The sequence below is a fragment of the Hemitrygon akajei genome, chromosome 11 (genome assembly GCF_048418815.1).
Source record: "Hemitrygon akajei chromosome 11, sHemAka1.3, whole genome shotgun sequence".
In the NCBI taxonomy this organism is placed as follows: Eukaryota; Metazoa; Chordata; class Chondrichthyes; order Myliobatiformes; family Dasyatidae; genus Hemitrygon; species Hemitrygon akajei.
Window position 1 is genome coordinate 83,802,360 of NC_133134.1, and position 27,638 is coordinate 83,829,997.

At 47.9% G+C, this 27,638-nt stretch overlaps 1 protein-coding gene across 1 annotated transcript in view; it reads left to right on the forward strand.

Moving 5' to 3' along the window:
* Window positions 1–25,237, forward strand: part of LOC140735781 (alpha-endosulfine-like) — a 45,064-nt gene extending 19,827 nt beyond the window's left edge. Inside the window, exons 2-3 of the mRNA XM_073061258.1 lie at window positions 19,792–19,917; window positions 22,977–25,237. Coding sequence (XP_072917359.1) covers window positions 19,792–19,917; window positions 22,977–23,147 — 297 coding nt within the window. The 3' untranslated portion in view covers window positions 23,148–25,237. The remainder of the gene's footprint in view (window positions 1–19,791; window positions 19,918–22,976) is intronic.
* The last annotated feature ends 2,401 nt before the right edge of the window (window positions 25,238–27,638 follow it).

Below are 27,638 nucleotides of genomic sequence, written 5' to 3' on the forward strand. Positions count from 1 at the left end.
AGGACAGTGCGGTCTGTAGTGTGTCAAACAACAGGACAGTGCGGTCTGTAGTGTGTGAAACAACAGGACAGTGCGGTCTGTACTGTGTCAAACAGGACAGTGCGGTCTGTACTGTGTCAAACAGGACAGTGCGGTCTGTACTGTGTCAAACGGGACAGTGCGGTCTGTACTGTGTCAAACGGGACAGTGCGGTCTGTACTGTGTCAAACGGGACAGTGCGGTCTGTACTGTGTCAAACGGGACAGTGCGGTCTGTACTGTGTCAAACGGGACAGTGCGGTCTGTACTGTGTCAAACGGGACAGTGCGGTCTGTACTGTGTCAAACAGGACAGTGCGGTCTGTACTGTGTCAAACAGGACAGTGCGGTCTGTAGTGTGTCAAACAGGACAGTGCGGTCTGTAGTGTGTCAAACAGGACAGTGCGGTCTGTAGTGTGTGAAACAACAGGACAGTGCGGTCTGTACTGTGTCAAACAGGACAGTGCGGTCTGTACTGTGTCAAACAGGACAGTGCGGTCTGTACTGTGTCAAACAACAGGACAGTGCGGTCTGTAGTGTGTCAAACAGGACAGTGCGGTCTGTGGTGTGTCAAACAGGACAGTGCGGTCTGTGGTGTGTCAAACAGGACAGTGCGGTCTGTACTGTGTCAAACAGGACAGTGCGGTCTGTGGTGTGTCAAACAGGACAGTGCGGTCTGTGGTGTGTGAAACAACAGGACAGTGCGGTCTGTGGTTGTGAAACAACAGGACAGTGCGGTCTGTGGTGTGTGAAACAACAGGACAGTGCGGTCTGTAGTGTGTCAAACAGGACAGTGCGGTCTGTACTGTGTCAAACAGGACAGTGCGGTCTGTGGTGTGTCAAACAGGACAGTGCGGTCTGTGGTGTGTGAAACAACAGGACAGTGCGGTCTGTGGTGTGTGAAACAACAGGACAGTGCGGTCTGTGGTGTGTGAAACAACAGGACAGTGCGGTCTGTAGTGTGTCAAACAGGACAGTGCGGTCTGTACTGTGTCAAACAGGACAGTGCGGTCTGTGGTGTGTCAAACAGGACAGTGCGGTCTGTGGTGTGTGAAACAACAGGACAGTGCGGTCTGTACTGTGTCAAACAGGACAGTGCGGTCTGTACTGTGTCAAACAGGACAGTGCGGTCTGTACTGTGTCAAACAACAGGACAGTGCGGTCTGTAGTGTGTCAAACAGGACAGTGCGGTCTGTGGTGTGTGAAACAACAGGACAGTGCGGTCTGTAGTGTGTGAAACAACAGGACAGTGCGGTCTGTACTGTGTCAAACAGGACAGTGCGGTCTGTACTGTGTCAAACAGGACAGTGCGGTCTGTACTGTGTCAAACAACAGGACAGTGCGGTCTGTAGTGTGTGAAACAACAGGACAGTGCGGTCTGTAGTGTGTCAAACAGGACAGTGCGGTCTGTGGTGTGTCAAACAGGACAGTGCGGTCTGTAGTGTGTGAAACAACAGGACAGTGCGGTCTGTAGTGTGTGAAACAACAGGACAGTGCGGTCTGTACTGTGTCAAACAGGACAGTGCGGTCTGTAGTGTGTCAAACAGGACAGTGCGGTCTGTACTGTGTCAAACAGGACAGTGCGGTCTGTAGTGTGTCAAACAGGACAGTGCGGTCTGTACTGTGTCAAACAGGACAGTGCGGTCTGTACTGTGTCAAACAGGACAGTGCGGTCTGTACTGTGTCAAACAGGACAGTGCGGTCTGTACTGTGTCAAACAGGACAGTGCGGTCTGTAGTGTGTGAAACAACAGGACAGTGCGGTCTGTAGTGTGTGAAACAACAGGACAGTGCGGTCTGTAGTGTGTGAAACAACAGGACAGTGCGGTCTGTAGTGTGTGAAACAACAGGACAGTGCGGTCTGTACTGTGTCAAACAACAGGACAGTGCGGTCTGTAGTGTGTGAAACAACAGGACAGTGCGGTCTGTAGTGTGTGAAACAACAGGACAGTGCGGTCTGTACTGTGTCAAACAACGGGACAGTGCGGTCTGTAGTGTGTGAAACAACGGGACAGTGCGGTCTGTAGTGTGTGAAACAACGGGACAGTGCGGTCTGTAGTGTGTGAAACAACAGGACAGTGCGGTCTGTACTGTGTCAAACATCAGGACAGTGCGGTCTGTAGTGTGTGAAACAACAGGACAGTGCGGTCTGTAGTGTGTGAAACAACGGGACAGTGCGGTCTGTAGTGTGTGAAACAACGGGACAGTGCGGTCTGTAGTGTGTGAAACAACAGGACAGTGCGGTCTGTAGTGTGTGAAACAACGGGACAGTGCGGTCTGCAGTGTGTGAAACAACAGGACAGTGCGGTCTGTACTGTGTGAAACAACAGGACAGTGCGGTCTGTACTGTGTCAAACAACAGGACAGTGCGGTCTGTAGTGTGTGAAACAACAGGACAGTGCGGTCTGTAGTGTGTGAAACAACGGGACAGTGCGGTCTGTAGTGTGTGAAACAACGGGACAGTGCGGTCTGTAGTGTGTGAAACAACGGGACAGTGCGGTCTGTAGTGTGTGAAACAACGGGACAGTGCGGTCTGTAGTGTGTGAAACAACAGGACAGTGCGGTCTGTAGTGTGTGAAACAACAGGACAGTGCGGTCTGTACTGTGTCAAACAGGACAGTGCGGTCTGTACTGTGTCAAACAGGACAGTGCGGTCTGTACTGTGTCAAACAGGACAGTGCGGTCTGTACTGTGTCAAACAGGACAGTGCGGTCTGTACTGTGTCAAACAGGACAGTGCGGTCTGTACTGTGTCAAACAGGACAGTGCGGTCTGTAGTGTGTCAAACAACAGGACAGTGCGGTCTGTAGTGTGTCAAACAGGACAGTGCGGTCTGTACTGTGTCAAACAGGACAGTGCGGTCTGTACTGTGTCAAACAGGACAGTGCGGTCTGTACTGTGTCAAACAGGACAGTGCGGTCTGTACTGTGTGAAACAGGACAGTGCGGTCTGTACTGTGTGAAACAGGACAGTGCGGTCTGTAGTGTGTGAAACAACAGGACAGTGCGGTCTGTAGTGTGTCAAACAGGACAGTGCGGTCTGTAGTGTGTGAAACAGGACAGTGCGGTCTGTACTGTGTCAAACAGGACAGTGCGGTCTGTACTGTGTCAAACAGGACAGTGCGGTCTGTAGTGTGTCAAACAACAGGACAGTGCAGTCTGTAGTGTGTCAAACAGGACAGTGCGGTCTGTAGTGTGTGAAACAGGACAGTGCGGTCTGTACTGTGTCAAACAGGACAGTGCGGTCTGTAGTGTGTGAAACAACAGGACAGTGCGGTCTGTAGTGTGTGAAACAACAGGACAGTGCGGTCTGTAGTGTGTCAAACAGGACAGTGCGGTCTGTAGTGTGTGAAACAGGACAGTGCGGTCTGTACTGTGTCAAACAGGACAGTGCGGTCTGTAGTGTGTGAAACAACAGGACAGTGCGGTCTGTAGTGTGTGAAACAACAGGACAGTGCGGTCTGTAGTGTGTCAAACAGGACAGTGCGGTCTGTACTGTGTCAAACAGGACAGTGCGGTCTGTAGTGTGTGAAACAACAGGACAGTGCGGTCTGTAGTGTGTGAAACAACAGGACAGTGCGGTCTGTAGTGTGTCAAACAACAGGACAGTGCGGTCTGTAGTGTGTCAAACAACAGGACAGTGCGGTCTGTACTGTGTCAAACAGGACAGTGCGGTCTGTACTGTGTCAAACAGGACAGTGCGGTCTGTAGTGTGTCAAACAGGACAGTGCGGTCTGTAGTGTGTCAAACAGGACAGTGCGGTCTGTAGTGTGTCAAACAGGACAGTGCGGTCTGTACTGTGTCAAACAGGACAGTGCGGTCTGTACTGTGTCAAACAGGACAGTGCAGTCTGTAGTGTGTGAAACAACAGGACAGTGCGGTCTGTAGTGTGTGAAACAGGACAGTGCGGTCTGTACTGTGTCAAACAGGACAGTGCGGTCTGTACTGTGTCAAACAGGACAGTGCGGTCTGTACTGTGTCAAACAGGACAGTGCGGTCTGTACTGTGTCAAACAGGACAGTGCGGTCTGTAGTGTGTCAAACAGGACAGTGCGGTCTGTAGTGTGTGAAACAACAGGACAGTGCAGTCTGTAGTGTGTGAAACAACAGGACAGTGCGGTCTGTAGTGTGTCAAACAGGACAGTGCGGTCTGTAGTGTGTGAAACAACAGGACAGTGCGGTCTGTACTGTGTCAAACAGGACAGTGCGGTCTGTAGTGTGTCAAACAGGACAGTGCGGTCTGTAGTGTGTGAAACAGGACAGTGCAGTCTGTAGTGTGTCAAACAGGACAGTGCGGTCTGTACTGTGTCAAACAGGACAGTGCGGTCTGTAGTGTGTGAAACAACAGGACAGTGCGGTCTGTAGTGTGTGAAACAACGGGACAGTGCGGTCTGTACTGTGTCAAACAGGACAGTGCGGTCTGTACTGTGTCAAACAGGACAGTGCGGTCTGTACTGTGTCAAACAGGACAGTGCGGTCTGTACTGTGTCAAACAGGACAGTGCGGTCTGTAGTGTGTCAAACAACAGGACAGTGCGGTCTGTAGTGTGTCAAACAGGACAGTGCGGTCTGTACTGTGTCAAACAGGGCAGTGCGGTCTGTACTGTGTGAAACAGGACAGTGCGGTCTGTACTGTGTGAAACAGGACAGTGCGGTCTGTACTGTGTGAAACAGGACAGTGCGGTCTGTACTGTGTCAAACAGGACAGTGCGGTCTGTAGTGTGTGAAACAACAGGACAGTGCGGTCTGTAGTGTGTCAAACAGGACAGTGCGGTCTGTAGTGTGTCAAACAGGACAGTGCGGTCTGTACTGTGTCAAACAGGACAGTGCGGTCTGTACTGTGTCAAACAGGACAGTGCGGTCTGTAGTGTGTCAAACAACAGGACAGTGCAGTCTGTAGTGTGTCAAACAGGACAGTGCGGTCTGTAGTGTGTGAAACAGGACAGTGCGGTCTGTACTGTGTCAAACAGGACAGTGCGGTCTGTAGTGTGTGAAACAACAGGACAGTGCGGTCTGTAGTGTGTGAAACAACAGGACAGTGCGGTCTGTAGTGTGTCAAACAGGACAGTGCGGTCTGTAGTGTGTGAAACAGGACAGTGCGGTCTGTACTGTGTCAAACAGGACAGTGCGGTCTGTAGTGTGTGAAACAACAGGACAGTGCGGTCTGTAGTGTGTGAAACAACAGGACAGTGCGGTCTGTAGTGTGTCAAACAGGACAGTGCGGTCTGTACTGTGTCAAACAGGACAGTGCGGTCTGTAGTGTGTGAAACAACAGGACAGTGCGGTCTGTAGTGTGTGAAACAACAGGACAGTGCGGTCTGTAGTGTGTCAAACAACAGGACAGTGCGGTCTGTAGTGTGTGAAACAACAGGACAGTGCGGTCTGTACTGTGTCAAACAGGACAGTGCGGTCTGTACTGTGTCAAACAGGACAGTGCGGTCTGTAGTGTGTCAAACAGGACAGTGCGGTCTGTAGTGTGTCAAACAGGACAGTGCGGTCTGTAGTGTGTCAAACAGGACAGTGCGGTCTGTACTGTGTCAAACAGGACAGTGCGGTCTGTACTGTGTCAAACAGGACAGTGCGGTCTGTAGTGTGTGAAACAACAGGACAGTGCGGTCTGTAGTGTGTGAAACAGGACAGTGCGGTCTGTAGTGTGTGAAACAGGACAGTGCGGTCTGTACTGTGTCAAACAGGACAGTGCGGTCTGTACTGTGTCAAACAGGACAGTGCGGTCTGTACTGTGTCAAACAGGACAGTGCGGTCTGTAGTGTGTCAAACAGGACAGTGCGGTCTGTAGTGTGTCAAACAGGACAGTGCGGTCTGTAGTGTGTGAAACAACAGGACAGTGCGGTCTGTAGTGTGTGAAACAGGACAGTGCAGTCTGTAGTGTGTCAAACAGGACAGTGCGGTCTGTACTGTGTCAAACAGGACAGTGCGGTCTGTAGTGTGTGAAACAACAGGACAGTGCGGTCTGTAGTGTGTGAAACAACAGGACAGTGCGGTCTGTAGTGTGTGAAACAACGGGACAGTGCGGTCTGTAGTGTGTAAACAGGACAGTGCGGTCTGTAGTGTGTCAAACAACGGGACAGTGCGGTCTGTAGTGTGTAAACAGGACAGTGCGGTCTGTAGTGTGTCAAACAACGGGACAGTGCGGTCTGTAGTGTGTGAAACAACGGGACAGTGCGGTCTGTAGTGTGTGAAACAACGGGACAGTGCGGTCTGTAGTGTGTCAAACAACGGGACAGTGCGGTCTGTAGTGTGTCAAACAACGGGACAGTGCGGTCTGTAGTGTGTCAAACAACAGGACATTGCGGTCTGTACTGTGTCAAACAGGACAGTGCGGTCTGTACTGTGTCAAACAGGACAGTGCGGTCTGTACTGTGTCAAACAGGACAGTGCGGTCTGTACTGTGTCAAACAGGACAGTGCGGTCTGTACTGTGTCAAACAGGACAGTGCGGTCTGTACTGTGTCAAACAGGACAGTGCGGTCTGTACTGTGTCAAACAGGACAGTGCGGTCTGTACTGTGTCAAACAGGACAGTGCGGTCTGTACTGTGTCAAACAGGACAGTGCGGTCTGTACTGTGTCAAACAGGACAGTGCGGTCTGTACTGTGTCAAACAGGACAGTGCGGTCTGTAGTGTGTCAAACAACAGGACAGTGCGGTCTGTAGTGTGTCAAACAACAGGACAGTGCGGTCTGTAGTGTGTCAAACAACAGGACAGTGCGGTCTGTAGTGTGTGAAACAGGACAGTGCGGTCTGTAGTGTGTGAAACAGGACAGTGCGGTCTGTAGTGTGTGAAACAACAGGACAGTGCGGTCTGTAGTGTGTGAAACAACAGGACAGTGCGGTCTGTAGTGTGTGAAACAGGACAGTGCGGTCTGTAGTGTGTGAAACAACAGGACAGTGCGGTCTGTAGTGTGTCAAACAACAGGACAGTGCGGTCTGTAGTGTGTCAAACAACAGGACAGTGCGGTCTGTAGTGTGTGAAACAACAGGACAGTGCGGTCTGTAGTGTGTGAAACAGGACAGTGCGGTCTGTAGTGTGTGAAACAACAGGACAGTGCGGTCTGTAGTGTGTGAAACAACGGGACAGTGCGGTCTGTAGTGTGTGAAACAACAGGACAGTGCGGTCTGTAGTGTGTGAAACAACAGGACAGTGCGGTCTGTAGTGTGTGAAACAACAGGACAGTGCGGTCTGTAGTGTGTGAAACAACAGGACAGTGCGGTCTGTAGTGTGTGAAACAACAGGACAGTGCGGTCTGTAGTGTGTGAAACAACAGGACAGTGCGGTCTGTAGTGTGTGAAACAACAGGCAGTGCGGTCTGTAGTGTGTGAAACAACGGGACAGTGCGTTCTGTAGTGTCTGAAACAACGGGACAGTGCGGTCTGTAGTGTCTGAAACAACGGGACAGTGCGGTCTGCAGTGTCAAACAACGGGACAGTGCGGTCTGCAGTGTGTAAAACAACGGGACAGTGCGGTCTGCAGTGTGTAAAACAACGGGACAGTGCGGTCTGCAGTGTGTAAAACAACGGGACAGTGCGGTCTGCAGTGTGTAAAACAACGGGACAGTGCGGTCTGCAGTGTGTAAAACAACAGGATAGTGCGGTCTGTAGTGTGTGAAACAACAGGATAGTGTGGTTTGCAGTGTAAAACAGGATAGTGTGTTCTTAGTGGGGTAAAGCAACTGACTGGTGCAGAGATCAGTGACAAGCCTGTTACAGTCTGTTTACCACTCTACGGGTTCTGTCGGCCTGCCCTTCATTTGGTGGGACGAGCCACGTGCTGTTTCTGGGTCCTATGTAACTAGAGTATTCCACCCGATGCCACAATCCTCCTTCATTTGTGGATCTTCCTCTAACTGAGTTCCTTAATTTCTCCACCCCTTGTATCCTTGATTTCTTTAATCTCTTTAAAATCCTCCATGGCAAAGATTCACTTCACTTCTGAAGAAACACTGTTTATTGTCATGTCTTTTGTTACATGTCGTATGAGGGAAAATAAACCAACCATCTTGAATGATGGAGCAGAGTGGATGGGCTGAGTGGCCTAATTCTGCTCCAATATTTTACGGTTTTGTACACCAGCATGTAATTGAATTCCCTGTTCACATGAAACCCTCTTTCCTCTCGTCCCAGGTATCCAGGCCAATAGTTTGGTCCTCAATTTTCTTTAATCCAACAGTATCTGCCCTTTAAAATCTTACATTGTATGGTGGAGACATGCGCAGAAGAATGATGTGGATTTGAAGGCTTCTCAAGAACACACGTGCTCTGTGAGATAATGCTATCTTTCCCAGGCAACTGCCGTGTTCTTGATGGATAAGAAGAGCCCTAGCTCAGAAAGTGTTTCACACGCCGGCTGTGAATAGAGGCACCGGCTCCCTGAGGGTCACAGGTAAAGGACTAGTGGGCACGCACAGCTCTGGATTATGTTACCAATGCCACTGACGTGACATCACTGAGCACTTCTTCGGATCGCTAATCCGCTGTTGTTTGTTCAGCCCGTTCAGCTGTTGTCCTGCTGGTCTTACCTCCGCTGCTCCCCACCAACCAAGCAGCTGCTCTTCACCCTCCCCTCCCCACCCCCCTTATCTCTGCTGCGCTGACAGAGCCCGTTCATTGGGTGGAGAAATCATATCAGAGAAGTGTTTTGTGTTTGCACCCTGTAGTAAAGTTTAATTATTGCGTTTATAATGGTTGGTTGACTTTTGTCCCTGCCTGTTTTGACTTCTGGATCTAAACTCAGCAGCTGATCTCAAAACTGAAGCTGACGCCTCAGTGTATCGCCAGGGGAGCTAAGCCAGATCCTTTCTCCCTTGTTTGTTCATGATCGTGCTGGTCCATTTAAAATACTTAGTATCCTGGCCATTAAGGCCACACAGCACCAAGTGTTCTTCTGGAGGCATAAAATTTTGCTGGTGCTGGAAATATAGAGCAACGCACACAAAGTGCTGGAGGCACTCAGCGAGTCAGGTAGTATCTATGGAGAGGAACAAACAATTGACATTTCAGGCTGAGACCCTTTATCTGAATGCACGAAGTGTCAGAAATAAGGCGGATGAGCTTGGAGCCCAGGTGCGAATGGGTAACTATGATGTTGTTGGGATAACGGAGACATGGCTGCAGGGAGATCAGACCTGGGAAATGAATGTACAAGGGTATACGTGCTATCGTAGGGACAGAAATGTGGGCAGAGGGGGTGGGGTGGCCCTGTTGGTGAGGAATGAGATTCAGTCCTTTGCAAGGGGGGACATAGGGTCAGAAGAAGTAGAGTCTGTGTGGATAGAACTGAGGAACAGTAAGGGCAAAAGGACCCAAATGGGTGTTGTCTACAGGCCACCAAACAGTAGCATGGATATTGGGTGCAAGTTGAATAGGGAGTTAACATTGGTATGTGGCAAAGGGAATGTCGCAGTAGTTATGGGGGATTTCAACATGCAGGTGAACTGGGAGAATCAGGTTGGTGCTGGACCACAGGATAGGGAGTTTGTAGAGTGCCTACGGGATGCATTCTTGGAACAGCTTGTACGAGAGCCGACCAGGGACAAGACTATTCTGGATTTAGTGTTATGTAATGAACAGGATTTGATAAGCGATCTCGCAGTAAAGGAGCCATTAGGAGGTAGTGATCACAATATGATAAGCTTTTATCTGCAATTTGAGAAGGATAAGGGCAGCTCGGAGGTGTCAGTGTTGCAGATGAACAGGGGCAACTATGGAGCCATGAGGGAGGAGCTGGCCAAAGTTGACTGGACGGATAGCCTAGCAGAAAAGACAGTGGAACAGCAATGGCAGGTATTCTTGGGAATAATGCACAAGGTGCAAAATCAGTTCATCCCTCAGAGAAGGAAGGATTCAAAAGGGGGAAAGGGGCCTCAGTGGTTGACAAAGGAAGTCAGAGATTGCATAGCATTAAAAAAAAGGAAATATGATAGAGCTAAGGTGAGTGGGAGGACAGATGATTGGGAAGTTTTTAAGGAAGAACAGAACTTAACTAAAAAGACAATACGGGGAGAAAAAATGAGGTACGAACGCAAGCTAGCCAGGAATATAAAGGAAGATAGCAAAAGCTTTTTTAGGTATGTGAAGAGAAAGAAGATAGTTAAGAACAATGTTGGGCCCTTGAAGAATGAATTGGGTGAAATTGTTATGGGAAACAGAGAAATGGCAGAAGAATTTAATGAGTACTTTAGATCTGTTTTCACTAAGGAAGACACAGGCAATCTCCCAGATGTATGGATGGGCCAAGGACATAGGGTAACAGAGGAAATGAAACAGATTGACCTTAGATTCAGGATCAGTTCCTGAGGATTGGAGAATGGCTAATGTTATCCCACTTTTTAAGAAAGGAGGGAGGGAGAAAACAGAGAACTATCGACCTGTCAGCCTGACATCGGTGGTGGGAAAGATGCTAGAGTCCATTATTAAGGATGAAATAGTGGCATATCTAGATAGCAGTGATAGGATTGGGCCGAGCCAGCATGGATTTACCAAGGGTAAATCATGCTTGACTAATCTGTTGGAGTTTTTCGAGGATGTAACCAGGAAGTTAGACGGGGGAGATCCAGTGGATGTAGTGTACCTCGATTTTCAGAAGGCATTTGATAAGGTCCCACATAGAAGATTGGTGGGTAAAATCAAAGCTCAGGGCATCGGGGGGAAGGCATTGACATGGATAGAAAACTGGCTGGCAGATAGAAAGCAAAGGGTAGCGGTGAATGGGTGTTTCTCGGAATGGCAGGTGGTGACTAGTGGGGTGCCACAGGGCTTGGTATTGGGACCACAGCTGTTTACCATTTGCGTTAACAATTTGGATGAAGGCATAGAAAATAACATCGGCAAATTTGCTGATGATACTAAGCTGGGTGGCAGTGTGACATGTGATGAGGATGTTAGGAGAATTCAGGGTGACTTGGATAGGCTGGGTGAGTGGGCAGATACTTGGCAGATGGCGTTTAATGTGAATAAGTGTGAGGTTATCCACTTTGGGAGTAAGAACAGGAAGGCAGATTATTATCTGAACGGTGTAGAGTTGGGTAAGGGAGAAATACAAAGAGATCTCGGAGTCCTTGTTCATCAGTCACTGAAGGTGAATGAGCAAGTGCAGCAGGCAGTGAAGAAGGCTAATGGAATGTTGGCCTTTACTACAAAGGGAATTGAGTACAAGAGCAAGGAAATCCTCTTGCATTTGTACAGAGCCCTGGTGAGACCACACCTGGAGTATTGTGCACAGTTTTGGTCTCCAGGGTTAAGGAAGGACATCCTGGCTGTTGAGGAAGTGCAGCGTAGATTCACGAGGTTAATTCCTGGGATGTCTGGACTGTCTTACGCAGAGAGGTTAGAGAGACTGGGCTTGTACATGCTGGATTTAAGGAGGTTGAGAGAGGATCTGATTGAAACATACAAGATTATTAAGGGATTGGACAAGATAGAGGCAGGAAATATGTTCCAGATGCTGGGAGAGTCCAGTACCAGAGGGCATGGTTTGAGAATAAGGGGTAGGTCATTTAGGACAGAGTTAAGGAAAAACTTCTTCTCCCAGAGAGTTGTGGGGGTCTGGAATGCACTGCCACAGAAGGTAGTGGAGGCCAATTCTCTGGATGCTTTCAAGAAGGAGCTAGATAGGTATCTTATGGATGGGGAATCAAGGGATACGGGGACAAGGCAGGAACCGGGTATTGATAGGAATTGATCAGCCATGATCTCAGAATGGCGGTGCAGGCTCGAAGGGCCGAGTGGTCTACTTCTGCACCTATTGTCTATTGTCTGTCAGGATTGGAAAGGAAGGGGGAGGAAGCCAGAATAAGGTGGTGGTTTGGGGGGAAGTACAAGCTGGCAGGTGAGGGGGGAAGGCAGGCCAGTGGGTGTTCTTCCGGACATTGGTGGCAGAGCATGTAGAATTGCTGCCTCAGAGCAGCAGAGACCTGGGTTCGATCCTAACTTCCAGCACTGTGTGTGTTTGTGTAGTTTGCACATTCTCCCTGCAGCTCCAAGTGCTCTGGTTTCCTCCCACATCCTAATGTGTTGGTGGGTTAATTGCCCCTTTATATCTGGGTGAGGGGTGTGGATTAGATTACAGGGAGCAGGCAAGAGAATGAATGAGCCGTCTGCTGTCTCAATGGGCCAAATGGCCTAATTCTACTCCTGGGTAGTATTTTGGAGGTAATTGATGGGAATGTGGGGAATATAAATATTGGGATGGGTTATAAATATCTGGTTGAAGGTTGGCATGGGGGGAAGTGCCTGTTTCTGTGCCACGTGGCAGCCGTTCCTTTGGTCTGGACGTTATCAGGATCAATATGAAGTGTTCCAAGTCTCTGCATCACATTAAGGAAAAGTGGACAGCATTTTTAAAGCTTTGTGACCCTGAGAGAATCACAAAGGAATACGCAAGTGCTGGAGGAGCTCAGCAGGTCAGGCAGCGTGTGGAGGGAAATAAGACAGTCGATGTTTTGGGTTGAGACCCTTCATCAGAACAGTATTATAGATGCTGGGGTTTCTAGCTTCTTAATCTGGAAACTTATTTAACTAAGAAAGTGATTATTAGCTCTGAGCAATCCAACTCTCCCCTCTCCTTGTTTTCCATATACCTGTTCCATGTATTCTGATCCCCACAAAGTCCCCTTTTAGTCTTTTTGGCTGCTTATGTGTATAGAGGGAGTGATTCACAGTGCCAAATTAACCCACTTAGAATATTTATGTGGTTCGGGCCCTTTGAGGGAGCCCACAAGGTCACAGGAAAAACGTGCTAGCTGCACAGAAATAAGCAGGTTGGCATCAGACCTCAGTAGTTCGAGCTGTGCGGCAGCAGTACTACCTGCTACATTGCTTTTCTGACCTCCCTTTCTAATTCACAGCAGTACTTTGAAGGTAGTTAAGCATCATAAAGTACTGTACAAGAGTGGCCACAAGCAAGGTTTGGCACGCGGCCACTTTGGGGCCAACCACCGCACACTCGGAATGGAAAGCGCGTCCTGGCAGAGAGATCGGAGTCCGTTTATTGTCACTGGTGTATGCAGTGAAATGTGTTGTTTTGTAATGGCGGTACCGTGAAAAGACTTTAAAAACATTACTACAAGTTACAGTAAAAACATTTAAAATGTAAGTAAGTACGTCAAATGAGGAAGACTGAAGCAGTGTACGTGGACCTTTTAAAAAATCTGGCAGGGGCTGAAGAAGCTGTCCCAAAAATAAATTGGGAATGGCTTTTAGGCTCTTATGCCACCCTCTGTCGGGGTAGTTACGAGAAGAGGACATGTCCTGAATGGTGAGGGTCCTTGAGGGAACTGCCTCTTTAAAGTGACCTGAAGGTGGTGAGGGTTGTGCCCATGATGAAGATGGCGGAGTCTGCAGCATTTATGGAGGGAAATGAACAGTTGACATTTTGGGCTGAGGCCCTTTATCTGGGTTGGAAAGGAACAGGCAGAAGCCAGCTTAAAAGTTGGAAGTAAGGGGAAGAGTATAAGCTGGCAGGTGATAGGTGAAAACAAGTGAGAAGATAGGAGGGTGGGGAGGGGGAGGAATGAAATGAGAAGCTGGTGGGTGATAGAAAGGGTAAAGGGGAAATCTAGGAGAGGAGAGTGCTTCATGGGAGAAAGGGACGAAAGAGGGGCACCAGAGGGAGGTGGTGGGCAGGTGAGGAGAAGAGAAGGAGTGAGAGGGGAACCAGAATGGGGAATGGAAAAAGAGAGAGGTGGAGGTGGTAAGTTACTGGAAATTGGAGAAATCTATGTTCATGCTGTCAGGTTGGAGGCTACCCAGACAGAATATGAGGTGTTCTGCAGCCTCGGGAGGGAACTCCAGAGCTTTGTACCCACCACTGAAGGCACAGCCTTGAGCAGTGGAGACATGCAGAGGATGATGTCTGAGATTATTGTTGGGTACAAAGAGGTCACAGAGTTTGGGAGGGGCTTCAGGACAAGGTTGGTGTTTTTTTAATTCTCGTTCAGGTTTCTCTGAGCTGTTATCCTTTGGCATTAGGTCACCAGTAAATAAGTCACTTTGTTAGAACTGCATGAAATTACTACTGCAAGTCGTTCACCCTGTAAAACCAAACAAAGAAAATCAGATCAAAGGCCATTAGATGCATAGACTTTACTCCAATGTGTGCAATTTCTGCTCCTCCTGCTTCTCTGTCCATTCCCCATTCTGGTTCCTCTCTTACCCCTTTTCTACTCCCCATCTGCCCATCACATCCTCTGGTGCCCCTCCTTCTTTCCTTTTTCCCATGGTCCATTCTTCTCTCCTATTAGATTCTTTTTTCAGTCCTTTACCCCTTTCACCCATCCCCTCCCTAACCTACAAACCTACCCACCTGCCCCCTCACCTAGCCTCAACCATCATCTCTCAGCTGTTGCTCCTTCCCCTCCCTCTACCTTCATCTGGCTTTTTCTTTCCAATCCTTTTCAGTCTTGACGAAGGGTGTTGGCAATTGTTCATTCTCCTCCATAGGCGCTGCCTGACCTGCTGAGGATTTTGTGTGTGTTGTACTTGCATAGTAATCCTCCCCACCCCTGCTTTCTGCTCCCAGTGCCTCGGGGTTAAGTTGCAAACATGTGTGTCTTGGACTGTAATAAAGAGGTTACAGCCCATGAAATGTCAAGTTTTAGCCTGTCTCTCCCAAATCCAGCTGCACGCTACTGGCTTGCCTCTGAGCCACAAGCCCAGGGGAGTTTGGATGTATAAGTCAGACTGACATTCCCAATACGCGTCCAACAAGAGACCCTGAACCAAGTCCCCAATTGCTCTCTCAAATTGTGAAGGAGGAAGGTGTGGAAAGAATATTGTTACAAATGTGCAGAGCAAGAACAATAACGGAGTAATAGAACTAAAAGCTTTTACTGAGTCGTGTTAGCCACAGTACATTCGGGACGGCTTAAAGTACAGGAGCTACAAAGTGGGCCCACTGAGACGAGAAACATGCGCACTCGAAAGCCCATGCAAAAAGAGAGAGCCCTTCGTGTGTAGGAGGCCCAGTCGATTCACCGCACGATCGGTCGGCCACACGCACACTTGCCAGAACCTCACAATTGGGGTTCAGTGCTGTGTGGTGCAATTCCTTGCTTGGAATATGTTGCTGTGGGTTGTAACGGAGGCATATACAATAAGTGGCTCTTGGATAGGCATGTAGATGTGCAGAGGTGGAGGCATATGGACATTATGTTGACAGAAGGAATTAGTTTAATTAGACGTTTAATTATTTCAGCACAGTGTCATGGTCTGAACATTAAAGTACGCCACAGATTCTGGGGCGTACAATTTTATGCCAACCTTGTAACTTAACTAAGATCAACTGAATTACTCTCCAATTTTCTAACATCCATGTTAATATCTAAGAGTTTATTAACTTCCTCCACCACCACCCCTGGCAGGGCGTTACCAGCATCCACCAGTCTGTGTAAAGAGCTTGCCTCTTCACATTCCGTATGACATAGGAGCAGAATTAGGCCACTTAGGCCATTGACTCTGCTTCACCATTCCATCATAGCTAATCTATTAATCCTGTCAACCTCATTCTCCTGCCTTTTTCCCGTAACCTTTGATGCCCTGGCTAACCAAGAACCTATCAATTTCTGCTTTAAATAGACTTAATGACTCAGGCTCCAAAGCTGTCTTTGGCAATGAATTCCAGACTCACCACCCTCTGGCTAAAGAAGTTCATTCTCATCTCTGTTCTAAATGGACGTGCCTCTATTCTGAGGCAATGCCCTCTGGTCCTAGACTCACCCAATATAGGAAACATCCTCTCCACATCCACTCTGTCTAGGCCTTCAATATTTGATAAGGTTTCAATGAGATTCTCCCCTCCCCCGCCCCGATTCTTCTTCTTCTTCTAAACTTCAGCAAGTACAGGCCCAGAGCTATCAAATGCTCCTCGTTCATTAAACCTTTCTTTCCCAGATTTCCTGGATTCTCGTGGATTTCCTCTGGACCCTGTCCAATGCCAGCACACCTTTTCTTAAATAAGGGGCGCAAGTGCTCACAATACTCAAGTACAGTCTGACCAATGCTTTATTATGCCTCAGCATCACATCCTTGTTCTTATATTCTAGTCATCTTAAAATTATGCCCCCTTGTATAGTATTAGTCATTTCCCCCCCCCCCGGGAAAAAGTCTTGAGTTGTCCCCTATCTATTGCTCTTATCATCTTGTACACCTCTATCAAGTCACCTGTCGTCATCCTTCACTCCAAAGAGAAAAGCCCCAGCTCACTCAACTTGTCTTCATAAGGCATGCCCTGAATTGCAGGCAGCATCCTGGTAAATCTCCTCTGCACCCTCTCTAAAGCTTCCACATCCTTCTAATGAGGCGATCGGTAGGTACTGTTTTATCAAAGGCACCTCTAGAATAAATCCCTTGGCAATGAGGTGTTCCTAGTTCTGTCTGAGGAGGGAGCAGGTGAACTGCATGTTGTGAGTGTTGCTGTGTGTGTACATTGGCTGCAGCAAACCACTGCTTGTGCCATCACACTTTGTTCTCTCCTGTCTGCATTTTTCCTGGAGAGGACACATTATCAGTCGTGGGTTTTGTTACACTGCCTGAGCTATATTTACGTTATTGGAACTTCTATATCTGCGACAGCATCAGGGTAATGGACATCGTACCGTGTATTTGTTATTTTATAGTGCAGCCTGTTTCAGGGTAAAGAACCTTTGGTCTCAATAACATTGCTGAAGAAATCTTCAGGTCAGGTTGGGCCGGTTTTTCAGAGCACTGGAACTTCCACGTAGCACATCCTGTAAAGTGCTCGGTTCCACTGTTACACAGTAATACAACACTGGAACAGACCCTCCGGTCCGATTGGCCCGTGCTGATCATTGTGCCCACCAGGCTAGTCCGCGTTTGGCCCATATTCCTTTAAACCTTTTACCTGTTCAAGTTTCTTTTAAACACAATTGCACCTGCTTATACCTCTCCCTGTGCAACCCGTTAATACATCCACCACTCTCTGTGGGGGAGAAACTTCCCCTTGAGTCCCTTTATGTCTTTTCTGTCTCACATTGAATCTGTGCTTTCTAGTTTTAGACACCCCTATGCTGGGGTAAAGGACTGTGACCATCTATGCCCTATATGATTATGTGAACTTCTAATGGCGTGAAAGGTTACAGGGAGTAGGTGGGAGAATGGGGTTGAGAGGGAAAATGGATCAGCCATGATGAGATGACACAGCAGACTCAATGGGCCGAATGGCCTGATTCTGCTCCCGTGTCTCATGGTAAAAAAAAGGAGCATGTGATTCACAAATAAAAATTCTCAGTTAAATTGATCAAAATCCCTGGTTGTAATATGAACAAAGGGCTGGAGGCGGCATTTGTTTACAAGGCACCATATATTCCTTCCGCACAAAGGTAACAATAAACAGCCAACTACAGTTTCAATTGCTGAAATCACTTACTTAATGACACAAAGGTTGGGTGTGTTGCGGATAGTGTGGAGGGCTATCAGAGGTTACAGCGGGACGCAAAACTGGGCTGAGAAGTGGCAGATGGAGTTCAACCCAGATGAGTGTGAAGTGGTTCATTTTGGTAGGCCAAATATGATGGCAGTTTATAATGTTAAAGGTGTAAGACTCTAGTCAGTGTGGAGGAGCAGAGGAATCTTGGGGTCCATGTTCAAAGGACACTCAAAGCAGCTGCGCAAGTTGACTCTGTGGTTAAGAAGGCATACGGTGTATAGGCCTTCATCAACTGTGGGATTAAGTTCAAGAGCTGAGAGGTAATGTTGCAGCTGTATAGGACCCTGGTCAGACCCCACTTGGAGTACTGTGCTCAGTTCTGGTCGCCTCACTGTAAGAAGGATGTGGAATCCATAGAAAGGGTGCAGAGGAGATTTACAAGGATGTTGCCTGGATTGGGGAGCATGCCTTATGAGAATAGGTTGAGTGAACTGGGCCTTTTCTCCTTGGAGTGATGGAGGATGAGAGGTGACCTGATGGAGGTGTACAAGATGATGAGAGGCATTGATCGTGTGGATAGTCGGAGGCTTTTTCCCATGGCTGAAATGGCTAACATGAGAGGACATAGTTTTAAGGTGCTTGGAAGCAGGTAGAGGAGATGTTAGGGGTAAGTTTTTTATGCGATGGTGGTGGAGGTGGATACGATAGGGCCTTTTAAGAGACTCCTGGATAGGTATGTGGAGCTTAGAAAAATAGAGAGCTATGTGTAGCCCAAGGTAATTTCTAAAGTGAGTACATGTTTGGCACAGCATTGTGGGCCAAAGGGCCTGTATTGTGCTGTAGGTTTTCTATGTTACTAATTTTAACATCTGGAATATAATCAGGTAAGTTTACAGAATTATATATTTACAGTACACATCCCAACCAGCAGAACCCATTTGAATATTCAATACTGGTGTCTGTTCCAAAAGCCTCTGGGTACAAACTGCAGACACACAAAATATATCCCTTTTGTCAGTGTTGGGGGATGGCTGCCATGAACTAACCAAAATGTTAAGTGAGAGATCAGACCCGTCTTCATTGTTTAAAAAACACAATGAAAAGTACAATAAATGTTAATGTTCTTGCCATTAGCACATTGTTAAAGGTAGAGCCGAAGCACAGTGGAAGACGAGACTGATCTGTCACTTAACGTTTTGTGTACTGGAAATAACATTAAACAATCTTGAATCTAATGTCTTCCTCTACATAAGTGCAATGGGACAAAAGACCACAAAGTATTGTGGACAGGTTTCATTTCCTGAAAAGTGGTCTAATTTTAATTATGCTATCCATATTTCATAACCCCAGAATAATGCCTCACAGACCACCCTGCCTAATCACTACCTCAGTACAGCAACACTATGACCATTTGCACTACAATGGACACAAGTTTTCTCTATTAAAGAAAGTGTATGATTTGTTTTTCTTGTGAATGCTGTGCAAAGATGCTAGGTGCCTGTGATGCTGTTGTCCCCCAATTATCGTGGGGTTTTGCTCTGTCCGCCAGAGAAAGCAGGATCTCCCAGTGGCCACACATTTTAATTCCACGTCCCATTCCCATTCTGATATGTCTATCCATGGCCTCCTCTACTGTCAAGATGAAGCCAAACTCAGGTTGGAGGAACCACACCTTATATACCAGCTGGATAGCCTCCAACCTGATGGCATGAACATTGACTTCTCTAACTTCCATTAATTCCCCTTCTTACCCTGTCCCTGATATATTTAGTTTCTTTCCCCCCCCCCTCTTTTTTTTCTCTCTCTCTGCCCATCACTCTGCCTGTTCTCCATCTCCCTCTGGTGCTCCCCTCCCCCTTTCTCCCTGGGCCTCCCGTCCCATGATCCTTTCCCTTCTCTAGCTCTGTATCCCTTTTGCCAATCACCTTTCCAGCTCTTAGCTTCACCCCACTCCCTCCGGTCTTCTCCTCTATCATTTCGCATTTCCCCCTCCCCCTCCCCCTCCTACTTTCAAATCTCTTACTATCCTTCCTTTCGGTTAGTCCTGATGAAGGGTCTCGGCCCGAAACGTCGACAGTGCTTCTTCCTATAGATGCTGCCTGGCCTGCTGCGTTCCACCAGCATTTTGTGTGTGTGTGTTGCTTGAATTCCCAGCATCTGCAGATTTCCTGGTGATCACGGGGTTTTGTTTGAATTGGAAATTTCTGGGTGCTGCCAGATTTCACGGCTTCCTGCCACATTATTGTGATCAGGGGATTAATTTGCAGTCATAAAAATTAGGGAATTGACTTCATTGTTTCACAGATTGGGTACCTGACCAACTTATTTGAGGGAAGTAACTTTGACTGCCTTGGTGCTAATATTCCCCTCTCGCCCCTGCAGGACACTCAGGAGAAAGGAGCGATGAGCCCGGAAAAGGCCGAGGAAATGAAGCTAAAAGCCAAGTACCCGGTTTTGGGATTAAGACCCGGAGGCTCTGAGTTCCTGATGAAGCGGCTGCAGAAAGGGGTAAGGAGTAATCCTACCTCCCTCATGCTGGAACAATAGCCCACTATACCCCTCTTATCCACATACCTATCCGAACTTTTCTTAAATTATACTGTTGAACCTGCATAAGACCGACAGATGCTAAGACATAGGAGCAGGATTAAGTCATTTGGCCCATCGGGTCTGCTCCGCCATTGCATTATATCCCTCTCAACCCTATTCTCCTGCCTTCTCCCTGTAACCTATCATTCCCCCCTCAGATTCCCCTTTAAATATTTCACCTTTAACCCATAATCTAGTTCTAGTGGAGAAGAAAAATCTCCATGCATTCACCCTATCGCTATACCCCTCATAATTTTGTATACCTCTATCAAATCCACCCTCATTCTCCTGCACAGTAGGGACACCTATTCAACCTACAACTCAGCTCCTCAAGTCCCAGCAACGTTCTTGTAAATTTCCTCTTGCAGTCTTTCATCTGCAAAATCAAGTTTATTATAAGTATTACAACCCTACAATAAGTGTGTGCAAACTGCAACCATAACTGAATTCAGCCAAATGATTTCCATCCTGATCCAGGATGTAGTTTATTCCCTGCAGTGCCCAGTCATCCTGGAACACCTCTGTGGTGTCTGTGGACACTGCGTATTCTTTCTCCAGGGATACTTGGGCATGAATGTACCCACAGAAGATAGCCAGGAAATCAGGTTGGGTGGAGCCATCTGCTTCCATGACCCGCGAATCGTCTATTTGGCCAGGCCCAGGAACAAGGGAACCAGGCCAACCTCCTCCCGCCCCTCTTCACTGAATGACAAAATATTAAGAGGGTGGGGCTAAAGTGTAACCATAAATAAAAAGAGCAGCCCCCTACAGAAGTAAATAGAAGCTGCAGCCTCACCCATTCCATCTACATATGCTACACAGTCTCTTACAGTCCATGCAATTGAAAAAACTGCATAGACATATTCTGTCTGGGTGTATCACGGTTTGGTACGGCAACTGCTCTGCATGTGACTGAGGGAAACTACAGAGAGTTGTGTACACAGCTCAGCACATCACAGGAACCAGCCTCTCCTCCGTAGATTCTGTCCGTACTTCTCACTGCCTCAATAAAGCAGCCAACACAATCAAAGACCCCACCCATCCCAGACATTCTCTGTTCTCCCCTCTCCCATTGAGCAGAGATACAATAAATCTGAAAGCACTTACCACCAGGCTCAAGGACAACATCTGTCCCACTGTTATGAAACTCTGGAACAGACGTCTTGTACAATGAAAGGATTCTTGGCCGCACAGTTTACCTCATTATCTTGCACTTCATTGTTACCTGCACTGCACTTTTTCATAGAAACGTAAAAAACCTACAGCACAATACTGGCCCTTTGGCCCACAATGCTGTGCTGAACATGTCCTTACCTTAGAAATACCTAGGGTTACCCATAGCCCTCTATTTTTCTGAGCTCCATGTACCTATCCAGGAGTCTCTTAAAAGACTCTATCTTTCCGCCTCCATCACTGCCACCAGTAGCCCGTTCCACACACTCACCAAACAAAAACTAACTTACCCCTGACATCTCCTTTCAAACACTTCCAAACACCTTAAAACTGTAGCCATTTCAGCCCTGGGGGAAAACCTATCCACACGATCAATGCCTCTCATTATCTTGTTCACCTCTATTAGGTCACCTCTCATCATTCTTCGCTCGAAGGAGAAAAGGCCGGGTTCACTCAACCTATTCTCATAAGGCATGCTCCCCAATCCAGGCAACATCCTTATAAATCTCCTCTGCACCCTTTCTATAGTTTCCACATCCTGTAGTGAGGCGACCAGAACTGAGCACAGTACTCTGAGTGGGGTCTGCGATGACTTTTACACTTTATTCTGCATTGTTCTTGTTTTAGCTCAATGCACTCTGATTTTTTTTCCCATATGAACAGTATGCAAGACAATCTTTTCACTCTATCTTGATGCATGTGACAATAATAAACAAAACCAATACCAAAAAATTATACAGCACACCAAACTATGTAACACCCTCCACCCCAGGTCCCCAGTGTACAAGGGAAGAACCTCCATTGTGGACAACCTCTGTTATTAATAGAAGGGCCTCTGGGTGATTCCCTATCTCTGTGACATTGAGTGAAACTATGGGTCATCTCGACCTTTCCCTGCATCCAAGATTCTCTCAGCTGTCCGTGTAAGGATTTATCAATGCTTAATTTTAGTCTGTGCTTCTGAGGACCAGTGCTGGAGAGAGACCTTCCACCCTGATGCCTACTCTGCTACCTAACTAGAACATGGGTGACCTGTTGCCTCACATGCACCGTCCCTCGGCTCCCTCAACATCTGCTGATTATCCTCAGTCTCCGTGGCCCTCTGGAGTGGAGAATTACAAGACCTGCAGCCCTGTGTGCAGAGAGATTTCTCATCATCTTGACAGTAAATGGCCAATCTCATTGTGTTGTGATTTGAGCCTTCTTGTGTGCCCCAGCCAGGGGATCTTTGCACTGTGGGTTTCAGTGAGATCAGTTCCAAATCCTTTAATCCCAGTTTGATCAATCTCTTCTCAAGTAACATGCCAGTAGCCCAAGAATCATGGGTACTTCCCTGGGTCGGGAGACCATATTTGTCCAAAACTGTTTGATTGGTTGGGGCACTCAATACAAGAGTTGGGATGTCATGTTACAGCTGTATGAGACCTTGGTGAGACTGTGTCTGGAGTGTTGTGTTCATGGCTGCCCAGCTATAGGAAGGCTGGCTCTCTTCCCTCTTATTTGCCAGTCCAGATGGAGAGTCTTGACCCGATATGTTGACTATTCATTCCCTACACCTCCCTCCCCACAGACCCAGCTTAGCCCACTGAGTTCCTCCAGAAACGGTCTACATTCCAGTGTCTGTTGTCTGTGTTTGCCATAAACATCTATTGTGTGGATAGAGCTACCGTATGGTCTCGGATCTTGTAACTTGTGATGTTCTCCGCCAATTATTTACAATCTCTGCCAAACCCACTTCTCTCTCTCTCTTTTGCCCTACCTGCCCTCTCTTTCCCGTCTTTATATTTTCTTCTCTTGTCTTGTAGCAGAAATACTTCGACTCTGGGGACTACAATATGGCCAAAGCAAAGATGAAGAACAAACAGCCTCCAAGCAGTGGGGCGGACAAGAACCTGGTGACGGGAGACCACATCCCAACTCCAGAGGACCTGCCGCAGAGGAAATCCTCACTGGTGACCAGCAAACTGGCGGGCTGACTATTGCCGAGACACCATGTGGGTTCTGACTGAGGCGCAACTTACCCAACTTGTGTGACGGAGGGAGGGGTGGGTAGACTGGAGAGTGCGGTGGAGAAATTCTGTTCTGTCTAAGCATCGTGGCTCTATGTTTTTTTTCTGTCTGAAAACAGTGCCCCTCCCCCGCTCGTGAATTAGCAGAATCAACCCAGCTTCACTCCACCCCTCTTTCCCCCTTCTCCCACCCCTCCTTCCCCACACTTCCGATGACAACCTTGCCTTCTCTCTCCAACCATCCAAGGGTACAACATTCTTCTGAGTGCTTTGTCAGGGACGGTGCAGGGAGCTACTGAAATGTGCTCCTCACACCCTCCTCACTACAAAATTATTGCCCCGTTTATAAAACATACCTTCAAATGGATTGAGAACTCAGTTGAAACATCCACTAGAGGCATTACTGAAAGCGGTAAGGACATTTCGCAGCAGCACGCAGCCCTGATGGGTGCTTCACTTTGTAATTAAAGTTTCCGTTACTTCCTAACCCCATCCTCCTGACATTAAGAGTCCTGTGAACTGCTTAAGTTTATTGTTTGAATCGGGGTAATCTGGCCACTCTCACCTTGCAGAGGCCGCCTTGCGTTAGGGCTCTGCTCCAGCTACACCGCGGCTCGGTTTGCAGGCACTGAGGCTGCCCGTTGTGGATGGTAATTCTTCCCACACACCACACCCCCCACCCGCTTGTTTGTCAGGGCACCCTACCCTTTACATGGTTCTGGTGTGCTGGAGTCATTGTCTGTATTAGAGATGCAAGCAAGGATCCCTGCAACAATCGGCACAGAAAATCGCCTTGGCTTGTAAACTTGCTTTGACTGGGGACCCCATGACGCTAAAATTCAGCGGATTCACTTCTACCCTCAGACCCTGTGACCTCAGCATTTTAATCTGAAATTGATCGCAACACCAACAGATTACATTCAATACTACTAGTTGCCGATTATATTTTGACTGTTTAACCCAGCCACCCCCCAACCTTCATCAACAACCCCCCTCAACCCTCATCCTCTTCCTCATCCCTACCCACCTCTCCACCCCTCTCCCCTCCACCAACCAACTGAATAGGAGTGCATACACAGACAGAGCATTCCTATTTTTACAGAAGATCTTTTAAGTTAGACATCAAATTTGTCCACATTAAGATCATGTTAGGTCATGCATCATTTCTAGTTAGAGGTAAGAAATGTGCGAAAAGCTTCGAAGCCAGTGAGGTCGCAGTAAATTTTAATGCCAGTGCCAGTAAATTTGGCAGGGCATGACAGGGTAAAGCGAAAGGCAGGAGGGGCTTGGGTGGATGGGGGGGGGGAGTGGGGGAGGCAGTTGAAGAATCCACCTCCACTTGCCATTTAGCAGTCGCTTCATATGCCAAGGCTGTTGGAAATGGGCAAGTTGGTGAGGGAGCGTTTGTATCAGCGCTGCCACCTAGTGTCGGAGGTCTACAATGGCTACATGACTTGGCATGGTAAAATCAAATGGGAGGGTTATAGTTGGCACAGACTTGATGGGCAGAATGTGACGGGGAGGGGGCTGCTGTTTTAACAGAACAAGAAAGGTGTGGATGGGGATTAAATCAACAGCCTCACCCCTTTCATTGGTGCAAATCCTTCTGGAGTTTTTATTCTGCCTTGAGGTCCAGAAGACGGACAGAAAATCCCTCTCTCCTTGTCCAAGTTGGGAGTGAGTTCTGGGATTTTGTTTCCCATTTTCCACCCTCCCAACTTTCAAACCCTGTTCAGGTGGGGTGGGAGGTGATGAGTGGTGGGTCTTTACGCGGGGTCGGTGCCCTGAATGAGGCGTTGAGGAAGCGAAAAAAATATTACAAACACAAAGATTCTGCATTTCTTGTTTTAACCATGGATCTTTGATATTTCATCTTTCTGTCCCAAAAATATCTCTTGGATGGTTTTATTTTCCCCCTTCTTGGGAGTGGGTGAGAGGGGTAAAACTCGCAATAAAGACTATGGTTCTGAGGCATCCAGTCCCCCACACCCACTTCCCATCCCTAATATCTTACCCCTTTGAAGCTGCATATATTTATATTAAAAAGATAACACACAGTCTTTGGGTGGTTTCTGATTGTAGGAGGAATTTAATCTGTTGGGTGGTGGGAGGGAATAGGGTTTGGTAGGAAGATGTGGGTGCCTCAAGCATTGGCGGAGTGAATATCCCCTCGGTAACGGAAAGCAGGCAGCCCCACCTCCTGTGTCACATGCTTCGCTCTGAAGGTCCTGAGCACAGTGCTGGAAACATCTTTGGGAAGTGAGGCATTCAGGGAACCAGCTCCCTTCAGAAGATTCGCTCAGACCCTTCCTCTAGCAACAGGAGGGGACTGCAGGCAGCAGTCTCCCTTTGTGGAGTCTACTGGGATTCACCTCCTCGTGGACCATTGGATCTCCTCCTTAAACTGGCCTCTCTCTACGTTCCCAACCCTGCCATTTCTTCAAAACTCAATTTGCTCTCTCTCCCCCGTCCCACCCTCTCTCTGGCCCCTCCTATCTCTGTCGCAGCCCCCCCTCTCTGTTTCCCCGTCCCCTTCTCCAAGTTTGCCACTGGATTCTCTCTCCCCCAGTCACCCATCCAACGATTTGCGATCCCTTAGTTGGGGGGGTGCTATTAAAAGCGCACTAGGTAGTCTCAGAGGTGGTCGGGGCTGAGGCGACCACTGCTGCCCTCTAGTGGGTCAATGTAGGTACAGTAAAACCAGGATTTCCTGTCCCGATGGAGGGTCTCAGACGGAAACATGGTGTGTGTATTGTTCCGACTTCTGACTCAATCATTGCTCTGGAATCCGAGGTCCGGGGCCCCAAGTGTAAGAGGGGTACACAACCAGATATGGATTTGTGATCCAGGAATGTGCTTGTATTTGCTGGTGATACTCACTCCCTTTAAATTCACTAGATTTATTGGAAGATTTATATTGGAAAGAAATTGAATAACTTCCAGAGGTCTGGAAAATCAGCTGTCAAAATACTAGATAAGAATCTCGAGCAGTACAACACGTGACTAGGCCCTTCAGCCCACAATATTGTGCTAAACTAATCAAGATGGTGGTGCCTGATCCCATCTGCCTGCATATGATCCATTTCCCTTTATTCTCTGCACATTCTTAAATACCTCTAACTTATCCACCACCCCTGACAGTGCATTCAGTGCGTCATCACTGTAAAAAAGAGATCTTACCCCACAAATTCAGATTCAGTTTATTGTCATTTAGAAACCACAGTGCAATGCAGTTAAAAAATGAGACAACGTTCCTCCAGAATGATATCACATGACAAAACAGACTACAAATCTCCTTTAACCTTATACTTTCACCTTAAAAACGTTCCATCCAGGATTAGATATTTAGACCCTGGAAAATAGATATTGGCTCTCGTTCTGTGCTCCTCATAATCTTACAGACTTTCAGAGAAAACTGCGCAAGGTTTGTGCAACCTCTCCTAAACTCATACCTTTTAATCCAGGTAACGTCCTGGTGACCCTGCTCTTTACTCTCTCTAATGGGGGGGATCAGAATTGCACACAATACTCTTTAAGTGCGGCCTAACCATGGTTTCATACAGTTAGACCCCAGCCGCTGGGTCTAAGAGAGAGGGCTTGGATTACAATGTGCACCCTGGGGTTGATGTTCAAGGGGAGATACAGCTGCGACTCGCTTAAGTTTTAAAGAGTGAAAGAATCATCGGATTCTGCTGGGCTGGCATCTGAGAGATTTCCCTCCAGGGAGGGTAACTTGGAGTGGGGGTGGAGAGCAGGGTCACCCTATTCGGACAGTGTGAGGATGTAGAATTGGGGGAAACCTTGAGAGTTGTAGGGTAAGGTTGATGGTCCTGGGGAATGAGCAGTTGAAGCCAAGGTTGAATCTAATCGAATCAGAGAGTGGGGGCGGGCAGTCTTTCCCTTCAATGGATAGCGTCGTCCGTCAAAACTGGAGTTTTCGGGGTCCTCGTTCGTCATCAACTGAAAATCGAAGGCAGGCAGAAGTTAAGGCCTGATACCAGAGCCTTCAGAAACACAATAGACCATGCCTAACAGGACCGGCAAATCATTGTGCAAAAATAAACTCTGCAAATACAAAATAGACAGGGGAAAATAATAATATGGAGGAATCCTTGAAAGTGTGGCCACGGGAAGTGAAGTTGTCTCCTCTGGCCCCAGAGCCTGCTGGTTGAGGGGTAAGAACAGTTCCTCTACCTGGCAGTAGCCAGAAGAGAGTATGGCCTGGGTGATGGATGCTGCTTTCCTGTGACAGCGCCCAGTGTAGCTGTGCTTCATGGTGGGGAGGGCTTTACCCATAATGGACTGGGCCGCCTTCACCGCTCTTTGTAGGATTTTCCGTTCAAAGGAATTGGTGTTTCCATGTCAGGCCGTGGTGCAACCAGTCAATATACTCCCCACTGCACATCTATAGAAGTTTGTCGGTGTTTCAGCTGTTATGCCAAACTTTTAACCGAGTAG